The 24,536-nt window shown below is 38.2% G+C and overlaps 1 protein-coding gene across 1 annotated transcript in view; it reads right to left on the bottom strand.

Annotated features, from left to right (window-relative positions):
* chrnb3a (cholinergic receptor nicotinic beta 3 subunit a) overlaps window positions 1-24,218 on the bottom strand; it is a 138,816-nt gene extending 114,598 nt beyond the window's left edge. Inside the window, exons 1-5 of the mRNA XM_069924175.1 lie at window positions 24,139-24,218; window positions 19,489-19,640; window positions 17,159-17,268; window positions 7,701-8,586; window positions 5,349-5,489 (exon numbers count right to left, since the gene is read on the bottom strand). Of these exons, the coding sequence (XP_069780276.1) occupies window positions 5,349-5,489; window positions 7,701-8,586; window positions 17,159-17,268; window positions 19,489-19,640; window positions 24,139-24,193 (1,344 nt within the window). The 5' untranslated portion in view covers window positions 24,194-24,218. The remainder of the gene's footprint in view (window positions 1-5,348; window positions 5,490-7,700; window positions 8,587-17,158; window positions 17,269-19,488; window positions 19,641-24,138) is intronic.
* Window positions 24,219-24,536: the final 318 nt, after the last annotated feature.

The following is a 24,536-nucleotide window of genomic DNA, read 5'->3' as shown; positions in this document are numbered from 1 at the left end:
CAACCTCTGGAAAAATGCTACATCCACAAAGTACATTGTAAGTAAAAACATTAAAGTTCAAACTATCAAACCATGTATGATAAATGCAGCATATTACAGAAAATTCAATTGAGGAAGTTTATTTAAGTGCGATAAATTGCAGATCTCACTGAAGATACAAAAAAAATTCAAAAACAGCATTAAAACTTTAGACGAGTGGTTTTATTTCCTAGTAAACCAAAAATGCTGTGATTGGTGTTGTTGTGATGGGAACTAGCATGAATGCATTAATTTCTTGTGTAATAAGAGCAGACAAATTAATAATCAGGAGAATAAAAGAGATGAATGGAAAGGCATACATGGACCGGGGTTTGAATCCCATGCTATTTGTAAGGAGTTTGTACATTCTCCCCATGTCTTTGTGGGTTTTCCTCAGGGGCTCCTGTTTCTTCCCACTGTTCAAAAACATACTGGGGCTGTAGGTCAATCAGGTGTAATTGGATGGAATGGGCCCATGGGCCAAAATGGCCTCTTACCATGCTGTCTAAATTATTTTTTTTTAAACTGATATTTTAAATTAAAAAGATATTCAATGAAGGTCTTAATATGGCACACTTTGGGCTTTGGTAATGCTTGACCAGCAGATTGTTCAAGTTCTGCTATTGGATTTCACTAGGTAAGTATGTGGACATTACAACTGTACTCCAATTCTAAAATTGATTCTATTGATGCCAATGAAACCAGATTTTAAAAGTGTATTAAAATGCTCATGTGCTGTTTTATTGTGAATTGAACTCAATATTACTATAGGATTGATGGAATAGAGGAAAAACTACATTCATATAGTTCTTTTTTCCTCAAGATATCCCAACATTATCAATATCCTTCTTTATAATCTTGCTAACAATACTGAGGTTCATGCATCTTACAATGCAATGATTTCTTTTAACTTTAAAAAAAACTACAATATGTATGTTTGTATGCAATCTCTTTGCATTTTCATACTGCAATACAAAGATGATATGAAACAAGCAGAAGTAGGTCACAAGCCTCTTTGGCCTCTCTACCATTCGATAAGATCAAATAAAGCCTTATACCTCTATTCTCCTGCCTAGTCCCAATATCCCAAATATCTCTTCTTTTCAATCTTGATTATTATACCCACCCTCCATGGTGGAAAACATCCAAGAATTAGTCTGCTGAATAATGATCTGATCATGTCAATTCTAAAGGGATGATCTCTCACCCTTAAACCAGGCTCCTTGGTTGCAGTCAGTCCAGTCTGATGAAACTGCCTCTCACCATCCACCTGGTGAACCCTTTAAGAATCTTTCAAAATTATTTATTATTCTTCCCAACTTCAACAAGCGATAGATTTCAAACAACCTCTCATCATGAAGCAATCTCCTCAGCTCTAGCATTAGCCTATTTATTCAAAATAGTACTGCCTCAAAGGAAAATATGTACTTCCATAGACCAAAACTGATCTATGTGTGGTCTCATCAAAGCTACGTACACCCACTTTCTTTATTCTTGTGTGTCATCCAGGCCACAATAGTGTTTGTCTCTTGACTATCTTGCTGCCTTCCTGTATTCATGGACAAGTAGACTCAGGCCCTGCAGTGCACCAGTGGATGACTGAGAATGAGCCATGTTAATGAAGGAATGTTGGTAATGCACTGCATGATTAAAATCCTGTTCTATACAGTAAAGCTGCAAGGAAGGAGGAGAGTGAGTCATAGAATGAAGTTTTCCTGTCCCTACAGGACAGGAAGACTTCATTTAGGTTGTCATGCCCATACCAATTTGGCAGAGGAAATAATGCCAAATTTGAGCAATCCTTTGAACATAGAACACTACAGCACAGTACAGGCCCTTGATGTTGTGCCGGCCTATATATTCTAACCAAATATAAACAAAACCCTCTCTACCTCATATTTTTCTTTCATCAATGGGCCTGTCTAAGACCCTCTTTAATTCCCCTAATATTTCAGCCTCCACCACCACCCCTGACAAGTCATTCCAGGCACCCACAACTCTGTAAAAAACCTACCCTGATGTCGCCACTAAACCTCCCTCTATTCACTTTGTACAAATGTCCTCTGGTGTTTGCTACTCCTGCCCTGGGGAAAAAAGGCATTGCCTGTCTACCTTATATATGCATCTCAGAATCTTATAGATCTCTGTTAAGTCTCCTTTCATTCTTCTTCACTCCATACAGTTAAGTATCTGACCCTGAATCCTGTACTCAGCCCTCAGGTTTGACCTTCCAAATTGTATCAGTTCAAACTTATGTGGATTGAACTCCATCTTTCACTATTCTGCTCAATTTTGCATTCTGTCTGAATCCTTTTGTAACCTACGACAACCATCAAAACTATTCAAAATTCCTGCACCTTTCGTATCATCTGCAAACTTACCGACCCATCCTTCCATTTCTTCATCTAGTTCATTTATAAAAATCACAAAGAGCAGGGGTTTGAGAACAGAGCCCTGTGGAACTCCATGCGTCACTGATATCCAAGCAGAAAACATTCCGTCAACAACTACTCTTTGCTTTCTACAGGAAAGCCATTTCTGAATCACATAGCCAAGGTTCAATGGATCCCATGTCTCACAACGTTCTGGACAAGTACTCAAGGGGGACCTTGTCAAATGTCCCACTAAAATTCATATACACCATATCTACCTTCCTAGCTCCATCAATTTTTTTTGTTACCTCCTCACAAAACTTAATTAGGCATGTTGACTATCCTTGAGAAGATTGCATTTCTTCAACTGCTCATAAATTCTGTTCTTAAGAGTCCTCTCCAAAAGTTAGATTAACTGGTCTCTAATTCCCAGAATTCTCCTTCTTACCTTTTTAAACAAGGGGACCGCATTTACCATTCTCCAACCCTCCAGTACTGCTCTGTGGCTAAGGTGGATGCAAAGAGCATAGCCAACACCCCAATTATCTCTTTCCTCCCTTCCCACAGCAACCTGGGATATATCTCATCAAGTCCTGGGGACTTATCAATCTTAATGTTTTTATGAAGATCCAGCACTTCCTCTTTCATAATCTCAACATACTTTTACTCTCATCATCCTTCTGTTCTTCGCATAGAATACCTTCGGATTCACCTTAATCCTACTTCTCAAGGTCTTCTCTTGCCCCCCTCAAGCTCTTCCAAGTCCTTTCTTAAGTTCTTTCCTGTCTACAATATCATTCATATGAGCCTTTCCTGTTTTTTGCTTCCAAAATCTAATACCTACTTCCTTCTTCCTCTCAACTAGCTGCCTCATCTATTTTCTCAACCACATTTCCCTTTTCCTACCATCTTTTCCCTGTCTCAGTGGGACAAATTTATCCAGAACCCTTCACATTGATCCCTAGACATCCTCGAAATTACTTATGTGCTTTTTCCCATGAACATCTGTTTCCAATTTATTCTCCCTAGTTCCTGCCTCATTCCATCATAATTAGCCCTTCCCCAATTAAACACTTTCCAATGTTGTTTCCTTTTATCATTGGTGGTGCCAGTCAACATTTTGGAAGCTGAAGTCCCCCATAAGAATTACACTGTAATTCTGAAAAATTCCAAAATGTGCCTACTTTTCATTCCTCAGTATCCCAGGGGCTATTTGGGGGCCTAGAGGCTCCTAGGACACTTATTGTGCCCTTCCTATTTTTTACTTCCATCCACACCTTCTTAGTAGTCACTCCCTCTACAGCCTCCTTTTTCCACAACTGCAAAATTATTACTAACCAGTAATACTCTGCCCCCTCTCTTTCCTCCCATCCTATCCCTTTTAAAATACCTTAATACCTGCATCAGCTCATTCTATCCTTCCATCAGCCACAACATTGCAATTCCATGTACTGATCCATGCTCTAAGTTCATTTCCTTTATTCCAAATACTCCTTGCATTGAAATAGACACATTTCACACTTTGCTTAGGATTCAAGTTGTATTTTTAAAAATTAATGTTGGATATCATTGTTATTCTGTGTGGATGAAAGAGCCGAAAGAATATTCGTAGCAAGAGAATATTTTACTACGGCATAGTGATATGCAAATTAACTGGGTTTGAAGACTACAAGAGCATTGATTGGTGAATACAACTATAAGAAATACCAGCAGCTTATATGTGCATTTCAAGGCTTTGAAATCCTAACTGTGATTCAGAACAACAAACCCAGCTTAAACAAGGCAGGACATAATACGAAAGTGGCGACTTCAGGTTCCTTTTTTTTTGTATTTTCTAAATGTAGAACATTGATAAACATAGTAACAAGATAGCCAGCATCATTGACTTCAGCAAGTAGACCCAATTTGACTGAACTTTTTCATAAAGTGGCCATTATAAATGAGAGCATGTTTATTAGTTTGTAATATAAAACTTTCTTCTGCCAAAATAATGATCATATAATAAATATGTGCATGTGTCTATATGTGATATAATTCACATTGTCCTGCTGGAGAATTTATCATTCACATTTCAAATAAAATTAAGTGTGATCACAACACACAATGTCATGTTTTGAAGAATGAAATACATTACTCAATGATATACTGACATTTTATCCAAAATGAGACTACAATAAGCTTAAGTATAAATAACTGAATTTTACTTTGAATGCAATTGGCAATCGAGGTGTAGATTATGCTAGAAAGTGAATTAATTGTCAGAGTTTTTTCATTTTTCTTAAGTTTCCATCCAAACTTATTTGCCTATCAATGAATGGAAAATCTTCCATGGAGCTAAACTCTGACAGCATTTTGAATACAACTGTAACAATTGCATTACAACTATCTCTTGTTGTACTTTAATGGTGACAACATGATGTAGTTTGATTGATATGACTGAAAATAGGTGAATCCCAAAATAATAACTATTTATTATATTGTCCTTTTCTCCACCCCACAATGAAAAATGACTTAAAATACACACACAGAATTTTTTTTCCTGTCATGTTGGTTCACATATATAACTTCTAAAGTTTCTATTTGGAGCAGATGTGTAGGGCCAAATAGTTTTGCTCCTTTTTTTTGGTCATAGACAGGAGTAATGAGTGGAAGCATTTCAGTAGTCACTTCAGTCGGGGGAGTGGAAACTCAATGTTTTTCAATACTGTATTTGCCAAAATGCATGGAAATGTGATTTGTACTTAACATAATTTGTTGCTCAAATTCTTCCAATGAATCATTTTGATATCTAGTAAAAACCTTTTGAGAATGAGTCTTTTTTCTGATGCTTTTCAAATGACACCTTATCAAATCATTTTCCTTCCACAAAATATAGTTGAATGTAGTAACAAGAGATATATTAGCAAACCAGCTCCAAATATGACTGGGCCATATACAAGATTAATTGTTATAGTTTACGCTGGGCATTATGACAATGCTCTCCCACATTCGAAGTGCTGGTACAAATATCAACACTGATCCAAGAATGGCTACCAGCAAAAAGAGCCATAAGAAAATTCGGTCCAGAACTTGAGCTACAAATTTCCAGTCTTCCACAACCTGAGCAAAGGGAAACCAGAATTAAAAACATAATCTAAGCATTGCCAGCATATCCTCGAAAAACTTGAGATTTTTAAGTGGAAAATTGATCCATAAACTGGATTAGTAAAAGATATTTACTCCCAATTCCTTTTTGCACCATACTGTCTTTTAGATGCAGAAGAGGATTAAACTCATTGGTGAATAGTGGATTAGGCGCATCAGATTTTGGTAATTTGGACCACAGGTTAAAGAATGGCACAACTGTTGAGCAGGCAGGACGATGCATTACATTCTGCTGAACAAAGAACACAAGGTGCTACTTTGAAAATCCTGGTTAGTTATACATTTATTCCTAATTGGAGCTAATTTATGAAGTGCAACCAATGATCTTCAGTTATGATCAATTTTTATTTTGTTTTAAGCAACATGCATCTACCATTAACAAACAATGGAACAAAGTAGGATGGGCTACTGTCATAAATTATTCTGGTTAATGGCAAAACTGGCTGATACCCAGTAAATAACTCAAGAGGCTGAAACTGAGAATCTAATCTACAAGCTTTTATTCACAATGGACAGGGACCTCATCCTGTGCCATGACCCAGGCTTTCTGGGGAAGGGTCAAGGTGTTAGAAGCTTTATACAAGAGGGAGGAGCCCACAGTCACAGAACGGGGTTGAGCCAGGTAATCAGGAAAGCAGCAGTTCACCACACTGGCCAATTGAACTTCCAGCTCAAAAACTGGCTTCTTGGTATTTGAATTTGTGCCATTAAAGGGAGATCCAGTTCAGGGTCTTTGAATTCCAAAGCCATCTTTGGTTGAATCCTCATAGACTGAGATAATTAGATTCAAAATTACAAGAAAATGTTTAGTAAAGGTAAATTAGATTCAAAATAACAAGAAAATGTTTAGAAAAGGTACAAATTGAACCAAGGTTTAGTTAAAGTGAAGATTTTGCAGATATGTGACTATAAGGCCTCACCAACTGGTCTAGACCTACACTCATGGTCAAATCTCAAAAGCTCACTTTACTGCACTCTCAATTTTGGAATATATAAAGGAAGGATTGCCATCAGCTCCATAGAGGCTTTAATTGGCTCGTTAAATGAGCCAACAGTTGTTTATTTTAAAATCCTGCAAACGCTGGGTCTGGGCCCAAGATGGCAATGGCTACGAGGGGCTGCAGAGGACTAGTGCAGGGCACCAGAAAATAGGGAGACCACCCCCTATTTGAGAAGGATAAGCAGAGGAGACAACCCACATGATGACGACCATGGTGGCAGACCAGCGAGGGGCTCTGAGATTGAAGAATATACAGGTGGCGGGCTGTTGGTGACTTGAGGCGAGGAACCCATGCAGACTACAGATTGCTGGAGACTGGCTCGAGATGGGCTGAAGGGATACCATGTATGAGAGGAAACTTTTCAGAGCTCTACAAGATTATGAGAGGCATAGATAGATAGGGTGGACAACCAGCACCTGTTTCCTAGGGCAGGATCAACAAACACCAGAGGGCATATGCATAATGTTGAGGGAGGGGAGAAATCTGAAGTTCCTTACACAGCAAGTTTTGGGTGCCTGGAATGCCCTGATGGGAATGGGGTGAAGCTGAACATTAGACATACACATGATTGAAAGAAAAATAGAGGGTTACGGGGTAGGGAGGGTTTGGTACTTTTTTTTTTAAGGGATATATTGGTCAGCACAAAATTGAAGGCCAAAGGGTCTGTACTGTGTTGTATTGTTCTAGGTTCTATGTATCAGAACTGAAACTTGAGTGGGTACCATGGGCGCTGGAGGCTTCCTGATCGTGTAATACATTTGAATCTGGAGCTTGGATTGCTGATAGTTTGGATTGCAAGCTGTGTGGCTACCGAGGCTACATGAGAGCTGGAAGCAAACCCATGGACACTCAGTGACTCAGGGGGACTCTTTTTTGCTTGTCTAGAGGACCCAAGGGGCAGAGGGCAATTTCTGCTGTTTGTGAATCTTTGTCTGCCTCACAGTAGATTAAAGGAAATTTTATGTAATATCACATTTTCTGTTTTATTACATGACAATAGAATAATCTTGAAATGGCAGACGTCCCAAGTAATCACACTTATTTAATGATCCTTTGCTGGACATTGTATCCAGATTGCTGGAATCATTAGGTGAAGTTGCAATCAATATACCTTAATGGTATTGTGTGTTGTGACAACCACTAATATGCTCTCAATTTTCCTTACCTCGCAAATGGAATGCTCCTTCTTTATGTGACTTGAGATGTATCTCACCGACTCAGCAGCCTTTTCTAGGATGGCCACCGTGGCAGCATTTTCATTGCTCTTTGCTGAGCTGTGACAATGCTTTTCATGGGGATTTTGCTTTCCCTTTGGACTATTGGGAGCACTTCCTGGACAGCGATAGCGATCAGTGTGGCCTCTAATACACAGAAGTCTGGGAAGGGTTTGAAGAAACAGCTTCTTGACCCAAGGAGCCATGGGGTGGTATGTGGCCGAGGACCGGTGATGTATGTTTATAATGAAAACAGTCACAATGATCGAGAGGGTGACAAAGATCATAATAAACAATAAATACTCCCCTATCAAAGGGATGACCCTGGAGGAGGTAGGGATTATTTCTTCAATAAGCAAAAGGAACACAGTCAAGGAAACTAGAACTGAAGTGGAGAGTGATAGCTTCTCCCCTTCATCTGATGGTGTGTAAAATACCAGGACAGTTAGAAGAGATAAGCCGAGGCAAGGGACAATCAGGAACAAAGTGTAGAATAGAGGCAAGCGTCTCACTATAAAAGAATAGGTGATAAATGGATAGGAATAATAACCATCTCTTCTTATCCCTTTTATCCCAGTGGCATTTAAGATTTCCCACTCTCCGTTGTCAAAGAAATCCTTCTGGTCCACATCTTTATCCACTAGAATTAGATCAACCAATCCACCATCATAGGTCCAAGATCCAAATTTCATTGAGCAGTTCTGTTTGTCGAACGGAAAAAAGGTGACATCTATTGTGCAAGAGCTTTTGTAACTTGCAGGAGGTGTCCACCTCACTGTCCCGTTGTATCTTACAATAGCCTTTGTCGCAAAGGAAGATTCAAAGTGTCCATCTGCACTGAAAGTAACAAAGCACATTGGTGAGCATAATAAAGCACTAGGCAGCAGTGTCATTTTGGTATGTAGTGGATGGATGTCATTGACAAGGTTGAATGGTCATGCCCCCCCCCCCCACCCATTCACACTTACCTGGGATTGAAGCAGGGGCACAATTTATGAATTCAATGGTGAGGGCCAAACAGTAGTGGTGGTGAAATGCCCAAGTCCTTCCCCAATAGGCTTTAATAGAAGACAAAGCTGGAGTTGGACCTTTGACTTCTATTAAAGCTGTCATTCTTATTTTTTAATCATCAATGCTTTTTTAAACATAAAACTCAAAGATACTTTAAAGCTGTTCAAATTTAAAGTAAAACTTATTTTTTAACAATGTAACTGTTTGCGGTTTCTCAAAATACATTGAAACTCTTAGAAATAACTTTAGTAAAATAATCCAGATAAGTTAAGAAGCTTTACATCCCTTTCGCCCCCTAGTACCCATTAGAATCCTCAGTGATATCAATGGAGTTTAAATTCTTGCACCAGGTGAACACAGGATCAGATTCACTCCCTCAGTCTAACTCCAGGGATTCCTCAGTCTAATGCTGGGGAGTCCCAGTAAGACAGTCATGTATTTGGCTTTCACTGGTGTTCAGCAACAGAATGCCATGATTGATTCGACCCAATGTATCAGGCAGCAGGTCCCAGACTCTGGTTTGAATGACTAAAAGCTGATGATCTGCTGGTCACAGCCAGTATGTGGTTCTTCCCAGCCACTTAATTCAGAAATTACCTCCCTCAAAATAGTTCTCTGGAAATTCGCTGTGTCTGCAATCACAGGGTTTCATATCAGAAATCATTCACTCTGGAGTTTGTAAAAATCAAAAAATTACAGATGCTGGGAATTTGAAATAAGACACTATTTACTGGAACTATTCAGCTACTCAGATAGCATCTGTGCAGAGAGAAACAGTGAATGTTTCAGGTCTATATTTTTCTTTAGTTCACACATGGAGAGATGTGGAGAGACATTGTTTCCTGTGGTGGGGAGCCTAGGATCAGAAGGAACTTTAGAGCAGAGATGAGGAGAAATTTCTTTACCCAGCGGATGGTGAATTGAGGGAATGCATTGGCTATAATAAAGACAGAGTAAGATAGGTTCTAGATTAGGAAAGAAATCAAGAGTTATGGAGATAAGACAAGGGAATGAAGTTGAAAACAATGGTAAATCAGCCATGATAGAATGACAGGATTGACTCAATGGACCAAATGGCCTAATTCCTTTCCTATGTCATGGAGGTCAGACCACAATGTAGATCTCAGATTGGTCAGCTGATGGAATGCTGGAGCAGTATTCAGGGACTGTACAGATTGTTCTTGCTCCTATTTCAGGCTTTGCCAGAAGACGACATCGCTTGAATGCCAAATAGTCGTATGTTTCTTTAGGCAGCTAGCAGCCTCAAGCAAGTACGTGCAGGATGTTGAGCAAACAACCAGAGTCTCTGGGGACAGAAATTAATCCAAGTTAATTTTGCCCAATATATGAAGCTACCATTTAAATTCTGCATTCCTGCACTGTGACCTCTCTCTTTTGCCTCATACATTTTCAATGAAGCATAACACGAGTTGGAGATGCAGCATTTTATCTGAACCAATAAGTATTGACTCATATTTTCTCTCTGTAGAGATGGTGAGTGTGTATTTCCTTCTACTTCAGCAACTTTAGAGTTTTAATATTTTTTACAATTTTATTTACAGCACATTAGAAGCTGATTCTATCCATTGAAACCTGAGCCACTCAATTGCATCCAATTAATCTACAACCCCATATGTTTTGAAACTGGAGCACCCAGGAAAACCCACACAAATCACGGAGAGTACGTACAAATTCCTTACAGACAGTGCTGGATTTGAACTCGGGTTACTGGCACTGTAACAGCATCGTGCTAACTGCTATGCAAACAGGACCATATCTCACAATTTTTTGTTTTCTCTCTCATCTGTTTCCTCTCACCTCCTATTTAATTCTCCTCGGAGCAGAACAGAGGTCATTAACAAGCCTTCAGCATCCTCTCTTATCATTGCTCTTTGCATAATTCAGTATCTCTCAGTTTCACATTCAATCCTTCAGTTTCCTTCAGACCTCCTCCTCCTCCTCTGCAATTCAAAGCAAGTGGCAACACAGGTGTACAGGGTGGTGAAGATATTTGCCACATTTGCCTTCATTAGTCATAGCATTAGAGTATCAGAGTAAAGGAGTTGTGATATCATGTTACAATTATTATGTACAAGATATATTAGTAAGGCTACAATTTGAGTACTATGTGGTAGTTCTGGTTGCCCAGCTATTGAAGAATTTCATTAAACTGGAAAGAGTGTCTAAAAGATTCACAAGGATGTCATTGGGACTGAAAAGCTTGAATTACAAGGAGAGGCTGGTTCGGCAGGAATTTTTTTCCTGGACTGTAGGAGGCTGAGGTGACCTTATACAGTATATAGTGTATAAAATCACGAGGAGCTTAAATAAGGAGAATGGACACAATATTTTTCCCAAGATAGAGGAGTCCAAAGCTGAAGAGTATAGATTTAAAGTAAGAGGGGGAAACATTTAAAACAGATGCGAGGGGTAAATTTTATACATTCAGTACATGGAATGAGTTGTCAGAGAAAGCTGTAGAGACTTTTACAATTATGATATTCAAAAGTCTTTGCCAGGTTCTTTACTTGGAGAGATATGAAGGGATATGGGACAAGTACAGGCAAATGGGAAAAGCGTAATTAGAAAACCAAGTCAGCAGAGACAAATTGAGCCGAAAGGCCTTTTTTTTTTGCTGCATTGTTGGATGACATGGTGGCTGCATTACTGATTTTTATTTCTTTGCTGTTATTTCAATTACTTCTTGTACAGGACGGGTGAAATTTTCTCTTCAGATTTCCTGCATGTGGAATGCTATGTGTCATAGTTCCTGAATAGAATTTTAGAAGAAAAGTACAGTGTGAAGCCTCAATTATTTCATGTTTCTAGCAGCTATTTCCACCCTGTATGCTTTACAAAATGCAACTAAATTTTTTGATGACCTTGGAATAGTTAATACATCTTTTGGCCTGTATTTGCCCAAGCAAGCCAGAGTAGAGTTTTCCCTTCTCCCCTGCCTTGAACTTTCTGCCAGCTAGTCATTTTCTGGATGAATAAAAGTGTGACTTCATATCATTTAATGGATATGTGGGGAAACCATATCAATCATATCCTGTTCACTATTTTTCAAAATCCAGAGGAATTCCACACTTTTTCCCTTTATTTCACAGTATTTAATGATTGTGCTATATTCATACTTGTGTTGCATAGGCATTATCTTTGCACATTATTGTCTGGGAGTCACATCTCAGTATCAACAAAGTATTGATGTGCTTCCAGAAGACATATCACATGATCAGCTAACCACTGACTCATGTCAACCATTTTGAAAACCACTGGACACATGTTGTCTCATCCACCTATTTTTCTGTATTTCATCAAAAGCCATGTTGTCCAAAAGGATTACCAGATTGGAGCTGTTTTACAACAATGCCAGGTTTTGTGAGAGAAATAACAGAGCAAAGAAAAGTTTGTTTTAAAATTTAAAAAAAATTAAGTGTCATTTTATGCACTCTTACACTCTCAAAGAGTCGACTGAAACATGACAATGAAAATATACATACAGTATATAATGATAGAAAGGAATTGATGAGGAAAACATTCAATCAGATAATGGGTTTCTGTTGCTACTTGAGAAATAGGCATCCAGCTACAAACCTGCCCTACTCGCATCTAAACATTTCTCGGAGAATAATTTTCTGTATACCTGAAATGGTGAATAGAAATTGTCTGTTGCCTGCACTCATCCCACCATACACCACAAACCCCTACTGCTTTTCTCAAGACCACACTGGTGGACTATGCTGAACTTTGGATACTGTAGATAGAGTGTTAGTGATCCTCCTAACCACTATAGGAAGTTTTTTGCAGCTTGGGTTGGATTCAAGATGGATACCTCCACCCGGTTGTTAATGGGTTCTATAGCAAATAAAGTATTGTTGTTTTAAAAGAACCCAAATTTCTTTATTACAGTAAAAGAAACATTACATATTACCAGCAGTGTGCATGGTACCAGGAGTGAAAATCAGTTGATATCCGCAGAAAATATGGAAAGTGTGAATGTCAGATGCTGTAAATTGGACTCGAAATATCGACCACGATTGGAAGATGTTCAAATAAAGATTAATGCTGTACCTGCAAGCCATTAGACTTAATAGCAAACCTGATGCACAGAAGATTGCATTGTTACTTATCATGGTGAGACCTCAAGCACTAGAGGTCTCAATACATTTGTTCTGCCAAGGCAGAAGACCAGGGCAAGTTTGACAAGGTTATCAAGATGTTTGATGAACATTGTTCTCCAAGGAAAATTAAAACATTCGAGAGATATGCGTTTTGCTCATACATGCAGCTGCAGGTGGAGAGCTTTGATACTTTTTTAATGGGCTTGAAATTCAAAGCAAGAACATGCAATTTTGGATTGCTGCAAGATCCAAATTGTGTTCAGAATTCTTTTTTGCATATTTTACTTTAATTGTTCCAAGACTCATAGAACATCCTTAAATACATCATACAAATAGTATTTTAAAATTTCCGAGTCTCATATGATTGCCCAGATCTCCTCCCCCCTCCTCAAATGCTAACTTTAAAAAAAGGGGTGTTTGAGTAAGCCTTAAATAATTAGTCCATACCTTAATCTTAAGGAATTCAATGCTATTAAACTAACTATATTATTTGAACATTTTTGGTGAAGTTAATTATATCCTTGAGCCAGTATGATTCAAATAAGGTTACTATATTTTAACAAACATGTCATATTTCTTTCTAAGATGATGTTATCTTTTTCAGGGGGCACAACTTTGCATTTCTATATTCCAGCAAATAATAAGGGTGGGGGGGGGGGGGGGGGAAGGGGGAGTGTCAGATTTCCATGCAACAGCTATACATTTCCTGGCTACTGCTAGTGCAATCCTCATGAACTGTATTTGATAGTTTTGTGCCAATAACCATAAGATGCTCAATAAATACAGTCTGGTTCCAAATGGAAAATCCACTTCAATAAATTTGGTCAAAATGTCTATCAAGTCATACCAAAAGGATTGTAATTTCATGCATAACTAGGTAGAATGTATAAATGTTCCAATCTCTATACCACACCTAAAACACAATTCTGAAATTTCAGATCTTAAGCCATGTAATTTTTACAATTTAAGGTACAAGGTGCATAAAATTGTATTGTACCAATCTATATCTGACATTAATAAATGATGTAATATTATGAAAGCACAATTTTGACCCATATTGTTCTTGGATCCTTTTCCCCAGTCCGTTCATCCCTTTTCCTCGAGTTGTGCAAGCCCAGTTTCATGCTATTGCTCTACATTAGGAAATATATCTGAAATACAAGTTTACGTGATCTCCTTTTGAAGAAGGCTCCATGTCACTACACCTTGGCAGGGTCATGGCTAGTTCTAAACTATCTTTTAAAAGAGATTTAATTGAAGATAGCAGAAGAAAGTTCTATTTGACAAATCATATCTATTTTTTACTTGTTCAAATGTCATAAGTTATCCTGGTTCTTAACAATCCTCAATACACTTGATCCCTTTACTGTGCAAAGGATCCAGGATTTTATTTCCTGATGTCAGTAGCAATAACTCATTTTGATACAAAGGTGTTTTTGAAGATAACCCCACTTTTAGACCTATATATTTATTCATTTGCTGCCATATTCACACTATGTGTTTTTGAATGGGATTACCAGTCTTTCCAGATAATAATTTAATATTTCATTTGTAAATGAAATCTTCTGCTTTCTTCTCATCTGTCATGTGAAGACCAATTTGAACCTGATCAAAAATATCCCTTCCCTCAAAAATAGATGGTATAAATTTCGATTGGGCAGCCAAATTATATGTATTTTTTGTAGAAAAAAAATCAGTTAATCGTAGTCCATCCAATGAATAATCCAAAGTAAGTTTTTCCATGCAGACTCTTGGTTTCTTAGGATTCCATATAAATTGACTGAATGCTTGTTAAATTCTTTAAAAAATGTGTTTGTATAGGAATGGACAAGGATTGAAAGAAACATTGCAGTCTTGGCATCACTGCATCTTAATACAACTGATTCTGCCCATCAGAGTAATGGGCAGGCTCTTCCATCTATGTAAATCCTCCTCAATCTGCATATAAATTTGATGTCCAGAATTAATGTTGAACTCATGGGAAGACTGGAGTTGTTACTGCTACAGGCTCAGAAATTCTTCTTGCAGTGCCTTTGAAGAAATGTCCATTCACATGAGCTGTGGTCATAACACTCCTGGTTCTTTTATAGGCAAGACTCCAACTGGACAGCATCCATGAAACTTCCAAGACCCTGGCACTGGTCTCTCCAAGTAACTTCACTGCTAGTCACACTTAAAATGAAGGAGTGTCTCCAAGTGACCTTAACTGTTAGTCACAATCAAAATGAAGCACTTCACTTCCCAAAATGATGCTCCTGGCACAGGTCAATCCACTGAAAAGGCCCAGTCATTCACAGAGAATGCTTTGCTTGAAATTCAACAGAAATGGCTGGCCACTAGTGCCACTTTCAAAAAGCTGCTTTCCCTTCAGCAGCCAGAATGGTTCTCCCTTGAAAAATCATAGTGTCTTTGCAAATGTATCAAATTCTGAAACAGACTGTGACAAACCTTCCCTCAGTTCTTCCAATGTATTGAATTATCATTGGACTGTGACTTGTGTTGTGCCTGTGTGAAATGTTAAATGTTAACCCTGACCATTCAGTCCCTCCTGTCTATACTATCCCTGACAGCGATAATCTCATTTTACTAAAATGGAAGTTCGTAATACTGACCTAAGCCAATAACCCACCCTTATTATCTTGATCCTGACCGCAAACCTGAAACAGCAATGCCGGTCCCATCCCTGCCCAGATTCTTGACCACAAGTTTGCTTCCCTCCCCATCTCCCAGCAAATACCTCCCAACCCAGGCTCAGTTTGTTCAAATGTTCATGAAAATGCATAATGCCAGTTTAATGTGGGCGGCAATAATGTGGCCAAGACCAAAAATTTCTCATGTAGACTCTGCTTCCAACCATGTTACAATTCTCAGTTATATTTTATATTGTAAATAAATATGGTTTAAAAGGAGATAAAATGGGGAAGGATTTTTAGTGTAGGTCACATACAAACACTTCAAAACAGATCTCATTTAAAATGCCAGAGCTCTGCTCAAACCAGACAGTCCAGGCTCCAGGTGCCTTTGCAAAAAAAACTTTGAAGAATGCCTATAAGGACTTCACAAGTAGGTGTTAATTGGATACGCTGTGGAGTAATGGATTATTGTTTTGGAAAGCAACAGATGAACGAACTTAGAAGATTAGGAGGGTCATGTGGTTTTTCTGAGGGAGAGGGAGAGGGAGAGGGAGAGGGAGAGGGAGAGGGAGAGAATTCAGTTCTACAGTTCAGCAGCAGCAGCTGGGACTGGAACAGGACAAAAAGATGGGTTGTGAGATCTTAGTTCAGCCTGTTCAAAGCCCTTGTGGTCCATACAAGAGGAGATGGCTGGCTGTATAATGTTTCACTTAAAATAAGGGAAACAAAAAGGAACTCCATGATGACACAAAAGAAAGAGGATATTTTCTGGAAAACCCTGATGGGGCAAGTTACTTTGGCAAGACTCTGACGTGGCTGATTGGAAGGAATCAGTTTGTGTCCAACGAGTAACACATCTTTCTGTGAAAACTGACAAGAACCTTCCTGAGTTGTAACCATTTACCTTTCAAGTACCAAAGCTGAGTGAAATTCATAAATATTAAATTTTGTGCACATTATAAGAATTGCCTGCAACCAGTCAACTTGGAGGAGTGAGAAGTGAGATTGGACTGTGAATCAAATAACTTTTCTGAACTTATATACACATTACATATACGTGAACTTAGAATTAGAAGGGGGAAGTTAGGTTAAGTTAAATAGTCATAAGTCAAAGTTTGATCCTGTTTTTATGTTTGAAGATAATTAAAAGCAACTTTTGTTGAAGTAACCATTTGTCTTTGTGAATTTCTGTTACTGCTGGGCTTTGGAGTCCTCTGGGCCCATAACAGTTATCCCTTCAAATAAGGCATTGCTAGCAAACATGGACACATAGTTGCAAACAGCTGCAAATGTTTTCAAAATTAGGGACAAGAAGCATGAAGAACAATCACATTTGTTTCATTAATACCATGTTCCATTCCCAAAATTTAGTTCAATTTTAGTCGATTAAATATTTAGAGTACAATGTGCTGCTCTTGTATGTTGAACATGAACATGAGCAAACAAGGGTACATCTGTCCCATGATGCCACTTGTTTATAATGGCAGGAAGGATTGGAGTTCCACACAGGACATTTTGCTGTATACTGTGAACTCCAATGAGCATCATCCAATGCTACCTCATCAAACCTCAAAAATATAATAGAGTACATATTTTTAAAAGTGCCTTTACGTGGAGAATAAAGAAATGTACTAGACCTACTTCTCATACAAGACAATGTCAGGCAGCCAGATGGAGTCAGAAGGAACCCTGATTGTACTGATACCGCCATAATCATCTGGATTCCAGCTCAGCTTATAGTCATTCCACTCCTACATTACAAAAGATAATCATGTTATGAGAAAAAAAATCAAAATACGGATAAAACAATTTAAACAGGTTGTTTGTCAGTGATACTATTGAAACTTCATAAAGTTATATTCTAAGTAAAAAGGAAAGTACACTAGAGAGAGCAATGCTATTTTCTTAGAGAATGATCAAACAAATTATTCTGGAGGATTACTATGGGGTGGTTATACATATTTCACCATGGCACCAATGACTTTTCATCCAGAATTTTATTCTGTCAGAGCCTTGATTATTATGCATATCTTTTACGTATCTTTTTTTTTAATGAGCTTCTTTAATTCAATTATTAATCTTTATTACATCAAGCAGGTTGTGACTGTCATTATCAATCAAAAACTAAGCTTGACAAATTTGAGCATGCAGTTGTCAAGGAGAAGTTATGGTTTTATTTTTAAAACACAGGTATACCAGAAAAGTACAAGGTTACTGGAAATATTGAAACTCAAGCTCTTTTGGTTATAATCAAATCCTTCAACTTACAATTACTTTTTTTCCCTAATTCAGCACCCTCACTTTCACTGGTTAGGAACAAACAACATGACTGATAACATACCAGTGTTAAGCAGCAATGAAGTGATATGAAAAGAAACAGAAATTCAATGTTCTTGGATGATTGGTGACAGGTCAGGATCTTTAATCCATTACTTGCCATTTTTAAGAACAAGATGAAACCATTAGCTGGTCTTTTGTTTTATTTTGTTTCAAATGAAAGTTCCTAGTTGCTCAGATTGGCAACAGGGATGAACTATCCCCTGGACTCATACCGATTGACTAGTGTTTATGAATCGTACAGGTACCATGAAGTGATGTCCTTACCTGTTTTAGCCAAACATTTGTCGCCATCAGCTGATTCTTCTCATCCTGTAACAGAAGAAATGGACAGCCAAATGCAGTATGATTTAAGCTTTTTTTTTCCAAATTATGCAACTTGAGCAGAAGTTTAATGTACATTTTCTTTTTAGTTTTGAATCCAATTTCCACCATGTTGTAATTTGGGTGAAAAGCAAGTTCAAGATGAGGAGTTAGCCCAAGAATTTATTTTTATTTTTTTTTTAATTCCTTAACTTGACTCTATTCCTTTTTGCCTTGTTCAGTCTCTTCCCACTTGCATTCATGATATCTCTGGTACCCTCACCACCTGGAGATTCCTATTATCTGGTTCCAATCAGATCATCTTACCATGGTCATCCAACTCCTGTGTATATAGGGAGCCATAAGAACATCCTTCCACATCGAAATGAAGCAAATCAACTGAAATTTAAACAAATGAGAGGAAATCTCATTGAGAAGCACACATTCTGTCTGGGTTAGGCAGGCTGGGTATATGAAAAATGATTCCTCTGGCTCAGGGATGCGGTCTGGTCTTTAACCAGGCATCACAGTCTCAGGGAATGTGACTGAGGTATTTAAGACTCAATGGAGTACAAATATCAGAGGGTGATGAACCTGTGGAAAGGTGGTGGAGGTCAAGATGCTGAACATATTACGAGGGTGGTAGATATATTGCTGTGTACAAAAAAGCATCGAGGGGATTGAGGAGAAAGCAGGAAAGCAGTATTGAGATAAAGTATCAGTCCTCGCCATATTGAATTGTGCAGAAAGCTTGGATTGAATTGCCTATTCCTGTTCCTTGATTCTACCTTTTTGTGCTTGACTACTTTTATGGAGCAGTGCTTATCTATAGTCTCCAGAGTCCAGACCCATTGATGTAAGCTTAAATTCTATCAAGATGGCGATGGAATTTATCTAATTTAGAATTCATGTAATTTAGAATGTAAAGCTAATATCATGGCAATGCTCAAACTACTCATCGTTCACTAATACCCATGAGAGGAAAATGTACTGCTCCTATATACATGCTGAACACACGCACACACACACACACACACACACACACACACACACACACACACACACACACACACACACACACACACACACACACACACACACACACACACACACACACACACACCAATATGGTTGATTCTGAACTACCTTCAGAAATAGCCCACCAAGTCACTCAGCTTAAGAGGGATTTATGGAACTACATAAATATTAACATTGCTAGTAACACTCATATCATATCAATGAGTAGAAACAAGTAAAAATATTTTTTTAAAAATAGCCCATACTGAGAGTCAAGATATATTTTCTGAAGATTTCAACTCAAACTTGCTTACCACATCAACAAGCTGGGAGATTTCAAGTCCAAACTTGACTTTTATTGTATCATTGCGATTTCTAACTGGTCTCACCCATTTCTGGTATCCTTGAAACAAGTTCTTCAACAGGATGTCCTCCATCTCTGCAAGGAACCTCATTGTTCTAACAGCTGAAATAGAGTGGACATAATTATGATGATACAATGACAAATGTCAAATCAGATTGAAACAACAATATATTAGAGATTGAAACAACAATATATTAGGGTGTCACAGTTAGCGTAGAGGTCAGTGCAACTCTATTACAGCGCCAGCGACTGGGGTTTGAAACTGGCGCTGACTGAAAGGAGTTTGTGCATTCTCCCCATGTCTGTGTGGGTTTTCGCCCACTGGGTTGTAAGTCAATTGGGTGTAATTGAGCAGCATGGTCTTGAAGGCAGAAAGGATATGTTACCCTGCTGCATGCCTAAATTTTAATTTCAATTAAAATTGCAGAAATAAAGCATTTAGCACAATGTCGGCCCTATTTTGTGCTATAGGCCACATGGAAACACACATATCTTTCAACCATAAACATCTGGAGAATAGAGACAGAAAAATGTGTTGCAGAATCTTAGCTCTCATCAATCTATTTCATGGTTTCTGGAGATAGAATGGAACAAAACAACGTCTGATAAAAAATCAATGGATCAACTTATTGGTTCTCTTCTAATACGACAATTAAAATTAGGTAAAATGTTAACATTAATCATTTATTATTTGTAACCATCTGAAAAGTTGTAACACTCCAGATTCATATTTGCTCTTTCCTGCCTGAAGTCTTTTGTATTTTTTTTCCATATTTTCGATTAAGTATTGGCTAATGCAATGTTGAAGTGTGGATGTTCATAGCTTGTGACAGGATGATGTCATAAATACATGCACAACTGTATGATTGACAAAAATGTGTAATACAGGAATCACAGTATGGACATATATAAATTTTGACCCAAGCTAAATTCCCTGAAGTTAAATTAAGTCAACAACTTTGGATGTCAACTTTAATTATTGATGAAGTGTAGCAGTAATCTCTAATCATTGTCTGAAGCTTTGGGCAAGCTTAAATAATGTAATGCATTTGTTGTCGTTATTTAGAATACAGTATCTTATTTTCTGAACTTCCTTTGGCACGTGGCAGTTTTTGTGAAAACATCAATAGCAAGGGTAGCTTGGAGTTTTTAAATGCATATCTACTACCGTTGTACATCCTGTAATTCAATCAGTAATTAGCCATGGCTAAGAAACCATGACACTTCATTTTTGACATCACCTATCAAGAATGCAATAGTCATCAATTAGATTCAACTATGCTTACAGAAATGATCACAGAATGGTGCAGCACAGAAGGAGGCAGTTTGTCCTGGATTTGTGCCAGGAGTTCAAAGGTATGATCTAATTAATATTTCATGCCACACTGCAAATTTTCCCAACAATACAGTTGCCTTCTAAACATTACTGCTGAATCAGTTACTTCCACCTCTTCTGACACTCATTCCAACCCATTGCAGCACTGAATGATTGTTTTTGTCCTCATGTCACTTCTGCTTCATTCACCAATTACTTTATATTTTGTGTTAAGGGCCCTCTTGCCACTAGTAACAGTTTGCCCTATTCCTAAAATAATGATACATTGCTGTAAGTAGTGGAAGTATTTTTGTACAATACAATGCTGCCATTATGCATGGTAGTGGAGTTAAATAGATACAAGGGTAATGGGTCTGCCTGTCCCGCGTCGGACTTGTCAGCCACAAACGAGCCTGCAGCTGACGTGGACTTTTACCCCCTCCATAAATCTTCGTCCGCGAACCCAAGCCAAAGAATGGGTAAAGAAGAAGTCCAGGAAAGTGAATGCATTAAGTATCAGAGGCAAAGATGTCAGCATCAAAATTCTTTGGTCAGCAAGTCAGTGTCTTGTAATTCCATCCATTGAAGTGACATTTGTTCAAGGTTACCTTAAAATATGATGATGAAAGCCAGTTTATAATACAAGCTTTCAGATCTCCACTGAGTTCTACCATATCTGGTCTGTGTCTGGCTATGGTAGAGATTTTGAGCTTGTACGATTATTTAAATAAAAAGAAACACTGTTACATCTTCAATCTGTTTCACTGCATAAGCCTTTGTTTTACCTTAGAAGTCAACTAACTGCACTGACAGGCTATCTGAAGTGCTATAGAAATGTTCATATATTCCTGCTCATTCAAAATAAAGTACAATTCCTTTGTTCTTGACGGCTTTAGTTTTACTCATAATAATGCTGGAAATTCTGATTATTTTTTGTTGTAAATTATTTCGCAGGATAGTAAATATATGAACATTTTGGCTGGTAAATTAGCATTTGGTGACTTAGTAATAATGGGTTTCCAGTAATAACCTGCTAAAGTTATTTAAGTTGGTTTGCTGACATCCCAATAGAATTTATATTATGCCCTAACAGGGCAAGTTATGTCATTCTTGCTGAATTCAATCTGCACATCAAGTAGTTCCAAGTTCCTGTATAGGGCAGCAAGTTATGTTAATAAAGGGATGTTAATTCAGTTCATGAGAGAGAAAATAGAAGTAGCATGCTGCAATGGTGGGATAAAGTATGAGGGCTCAAGTGAGCAAAAAAAATCAGAATAAACTAAATTGAGTCAAACAGCCTGGGCTGCATAACTCAATGTTAAAAGAATTATTTTGAAATTGTGGATAAAAATAAGGGAAAAGCCACAATATTATTGATTGAAAATGTCTTTTCAGGTTGAATATCTATTTAGATTAATGTTGACTTCCTTTTTAGGAAATGCAAAATGAATTGTGACATTTTCAGATAGCCATCAATGGCTTTGGTCAAGTTAGTGCAGTTGGGCATTGAACCATGTGCATTGTCTGCAGCTGTACAAAGAAAAATGCAATATGGCTGAACGTTCAAAGGAAGAATAAAAGATAAGGAAGATTTATGCCACATTGCTGTAGGCCCGCAAACTAGGCAGATGTCTTCCTCAAGTTGAGGAACTCACATAAGAGTCAAAGAGTGAAAGGAAAACACAAAATAATTTTAGTCAACTCTTCAGGTCAATTCTACTTCATACATCTCCACAATTATACCATAACTATGATAGAAAATTATTTCAAGACTGCTAAAGAAATAAAGTATTACACCTGGAATTTTTTACCCTTGTATTAATAAATTAAGTTTATAAATTGCTGAAATTGTTGTTTTTTATAATGAATCTTGGAATTTCACATAAAATATACATAAAATACATTTAATCTATCTTTATATTAAATTCTTCATCCTGTACAATATTAGCTCATGTGTTTGCTTTGAGTAGTTCATTTAAGTAGAGTTCACCACTTGAGTCATGAATTCAGAATGTTCAACATTATTAAAAATGGAACAAAACATCAGTCTTCTCCTTCCTTGATCAAGAGAGGCTAAACAGTCTTCATGTAATTTAGAAGAACAATCTTATTCAAAAAAAATATAAGATCCAATGGCAGCTTGTCAGGAGATATTGAGAAGTTTTCACGTGTGGATGATTCGAGGATACAGTTATAAGATAAGGCGATGCTACATAGAGTCAAGTTGCATAGAGTCATAGAGCTGTACCGCATGGTCCCATTTGCCGGTGTCTGGCCCTTATCTCTCTAACCTTTTCCTATCCACATCCCTGACATAGAAATTTATTCTTTCAAAGTGGAGTGAATCTCAGGAATTCTCAGTAGTCAAGGTGGTGATAGATAAATCTTTGAAAGATCGAGGAAGGTTATGGAGAAGAGACACAGAAGAGGAGTTAAAGCCCAGCAAAGATCAGTCATGATCACATTGAAAGTGCTTGCTTGAGGGGTTTGCCTGCTGCCATCTCCTTGTGCCTTGTGATATGAAGCAGCAAACACCCACACATAACAAATCATTACTTCCCCCCCCCCAAAAAAAAACGATTTCAATAATCAGAAGCAAATCAGTTTTATTCCAGATATTAATCAAGTATGGGTTTCCACAATGCTTTGGCTTTTGGTTTCAAAATACTCTTCTGAACAATGTATGTGCATTCAAACCACCAGTTTTTTTTTTGTGGGTATTAAATACCATGAGATTAAGAACCCTCCAGATGGTGGGATGCGGAGTCCTCTCCATGGACTCCCAGACCTTGCCGAGTTTAGTTACATTGTCCTCTTGAACCTTGGCTGAAAAATCGTGTACATTCTCGACCCCCTTAGATAAAGTCTGCACTTGCCTGTTCTATCTATCTGGGACGAACTGGGGGGGGGATGTTTCTATCCTTTGACCTTAACCACACCGGGAATCCAATGACAAGCTCGCCGGCCATCAAATCAGGGTACCTGCGTCCTAATTTTTAAAGACTGGGTCGCAAACAAGACATTAAAGTGAATGCATGCCTGCCTGAAGTCACTGGAAATATTTCTCAAACCATTGATAGAATTCTCCCATCTTTTTAACGCTGGGAGCCGAGTCCAAAAAAAAGATACTTTTCTGTTTCATAAATCATTTCGACTGCTGTCCACCCTAAGCCTAATTCGTCCTTTAATTGCAACCTGCCAATGAGTGTGAGGATTGAAACTTGTAACATCCTTATTTTCCGATAGGATTTATTTACACTTCGGAGCAGAAAAGCCGGGACTTACCTGTACTGCCGGGCAGCGACAGGACGCATACAATCTGGGCTATTAGCAGCTGCATGTCACCTCGACAGACCGCGGCCGGTACAAGCGGTCAGCCTTGCCAGCCAGGCTATTCCGCAGGAGGAAACTGCAGGTCAACTTCGACTTCGCCCCATGTAGATAGAGGCAGCTCAGAGGAGGAGAAAGCAGATGGATACGACTCGTGCGAGAGAGCTTTTCTGACTGCACTGATCCCTTGAGCGGCAGCACAACCCAGAGGGAGAGAGAGAAGCAACCAGGCAGCGGCAGAGAGAGAGAGAGAGAGAGATTGCACTTGATCGATTTCCCTGTTTCAAAGAAGCTGAACGGCAAGAGCAACGCCCCGGGGTTCTATTTGCCGTCCAGTTCCACTATCGCCCAAG

This window comes from Narcine bancroftii, chromosome 1 (genome assembly GCF_036971445.1).
Source record: "Narcine bancroftii isolate sNarBan1 chromosome 1, sNarBan1.hap1, whole genome shotgun sequence".
In the NCBI taxonomy this organism is placed as follows: Eukaryota; Metazoa; Chordata; class Chondrichthyes; order Torpediniformes; family Narcinidae; genus Narcine; species Narcine bancroftii.
This window is presented reverse-complemented; position numbering and strand designations above follow the sequence as displayed.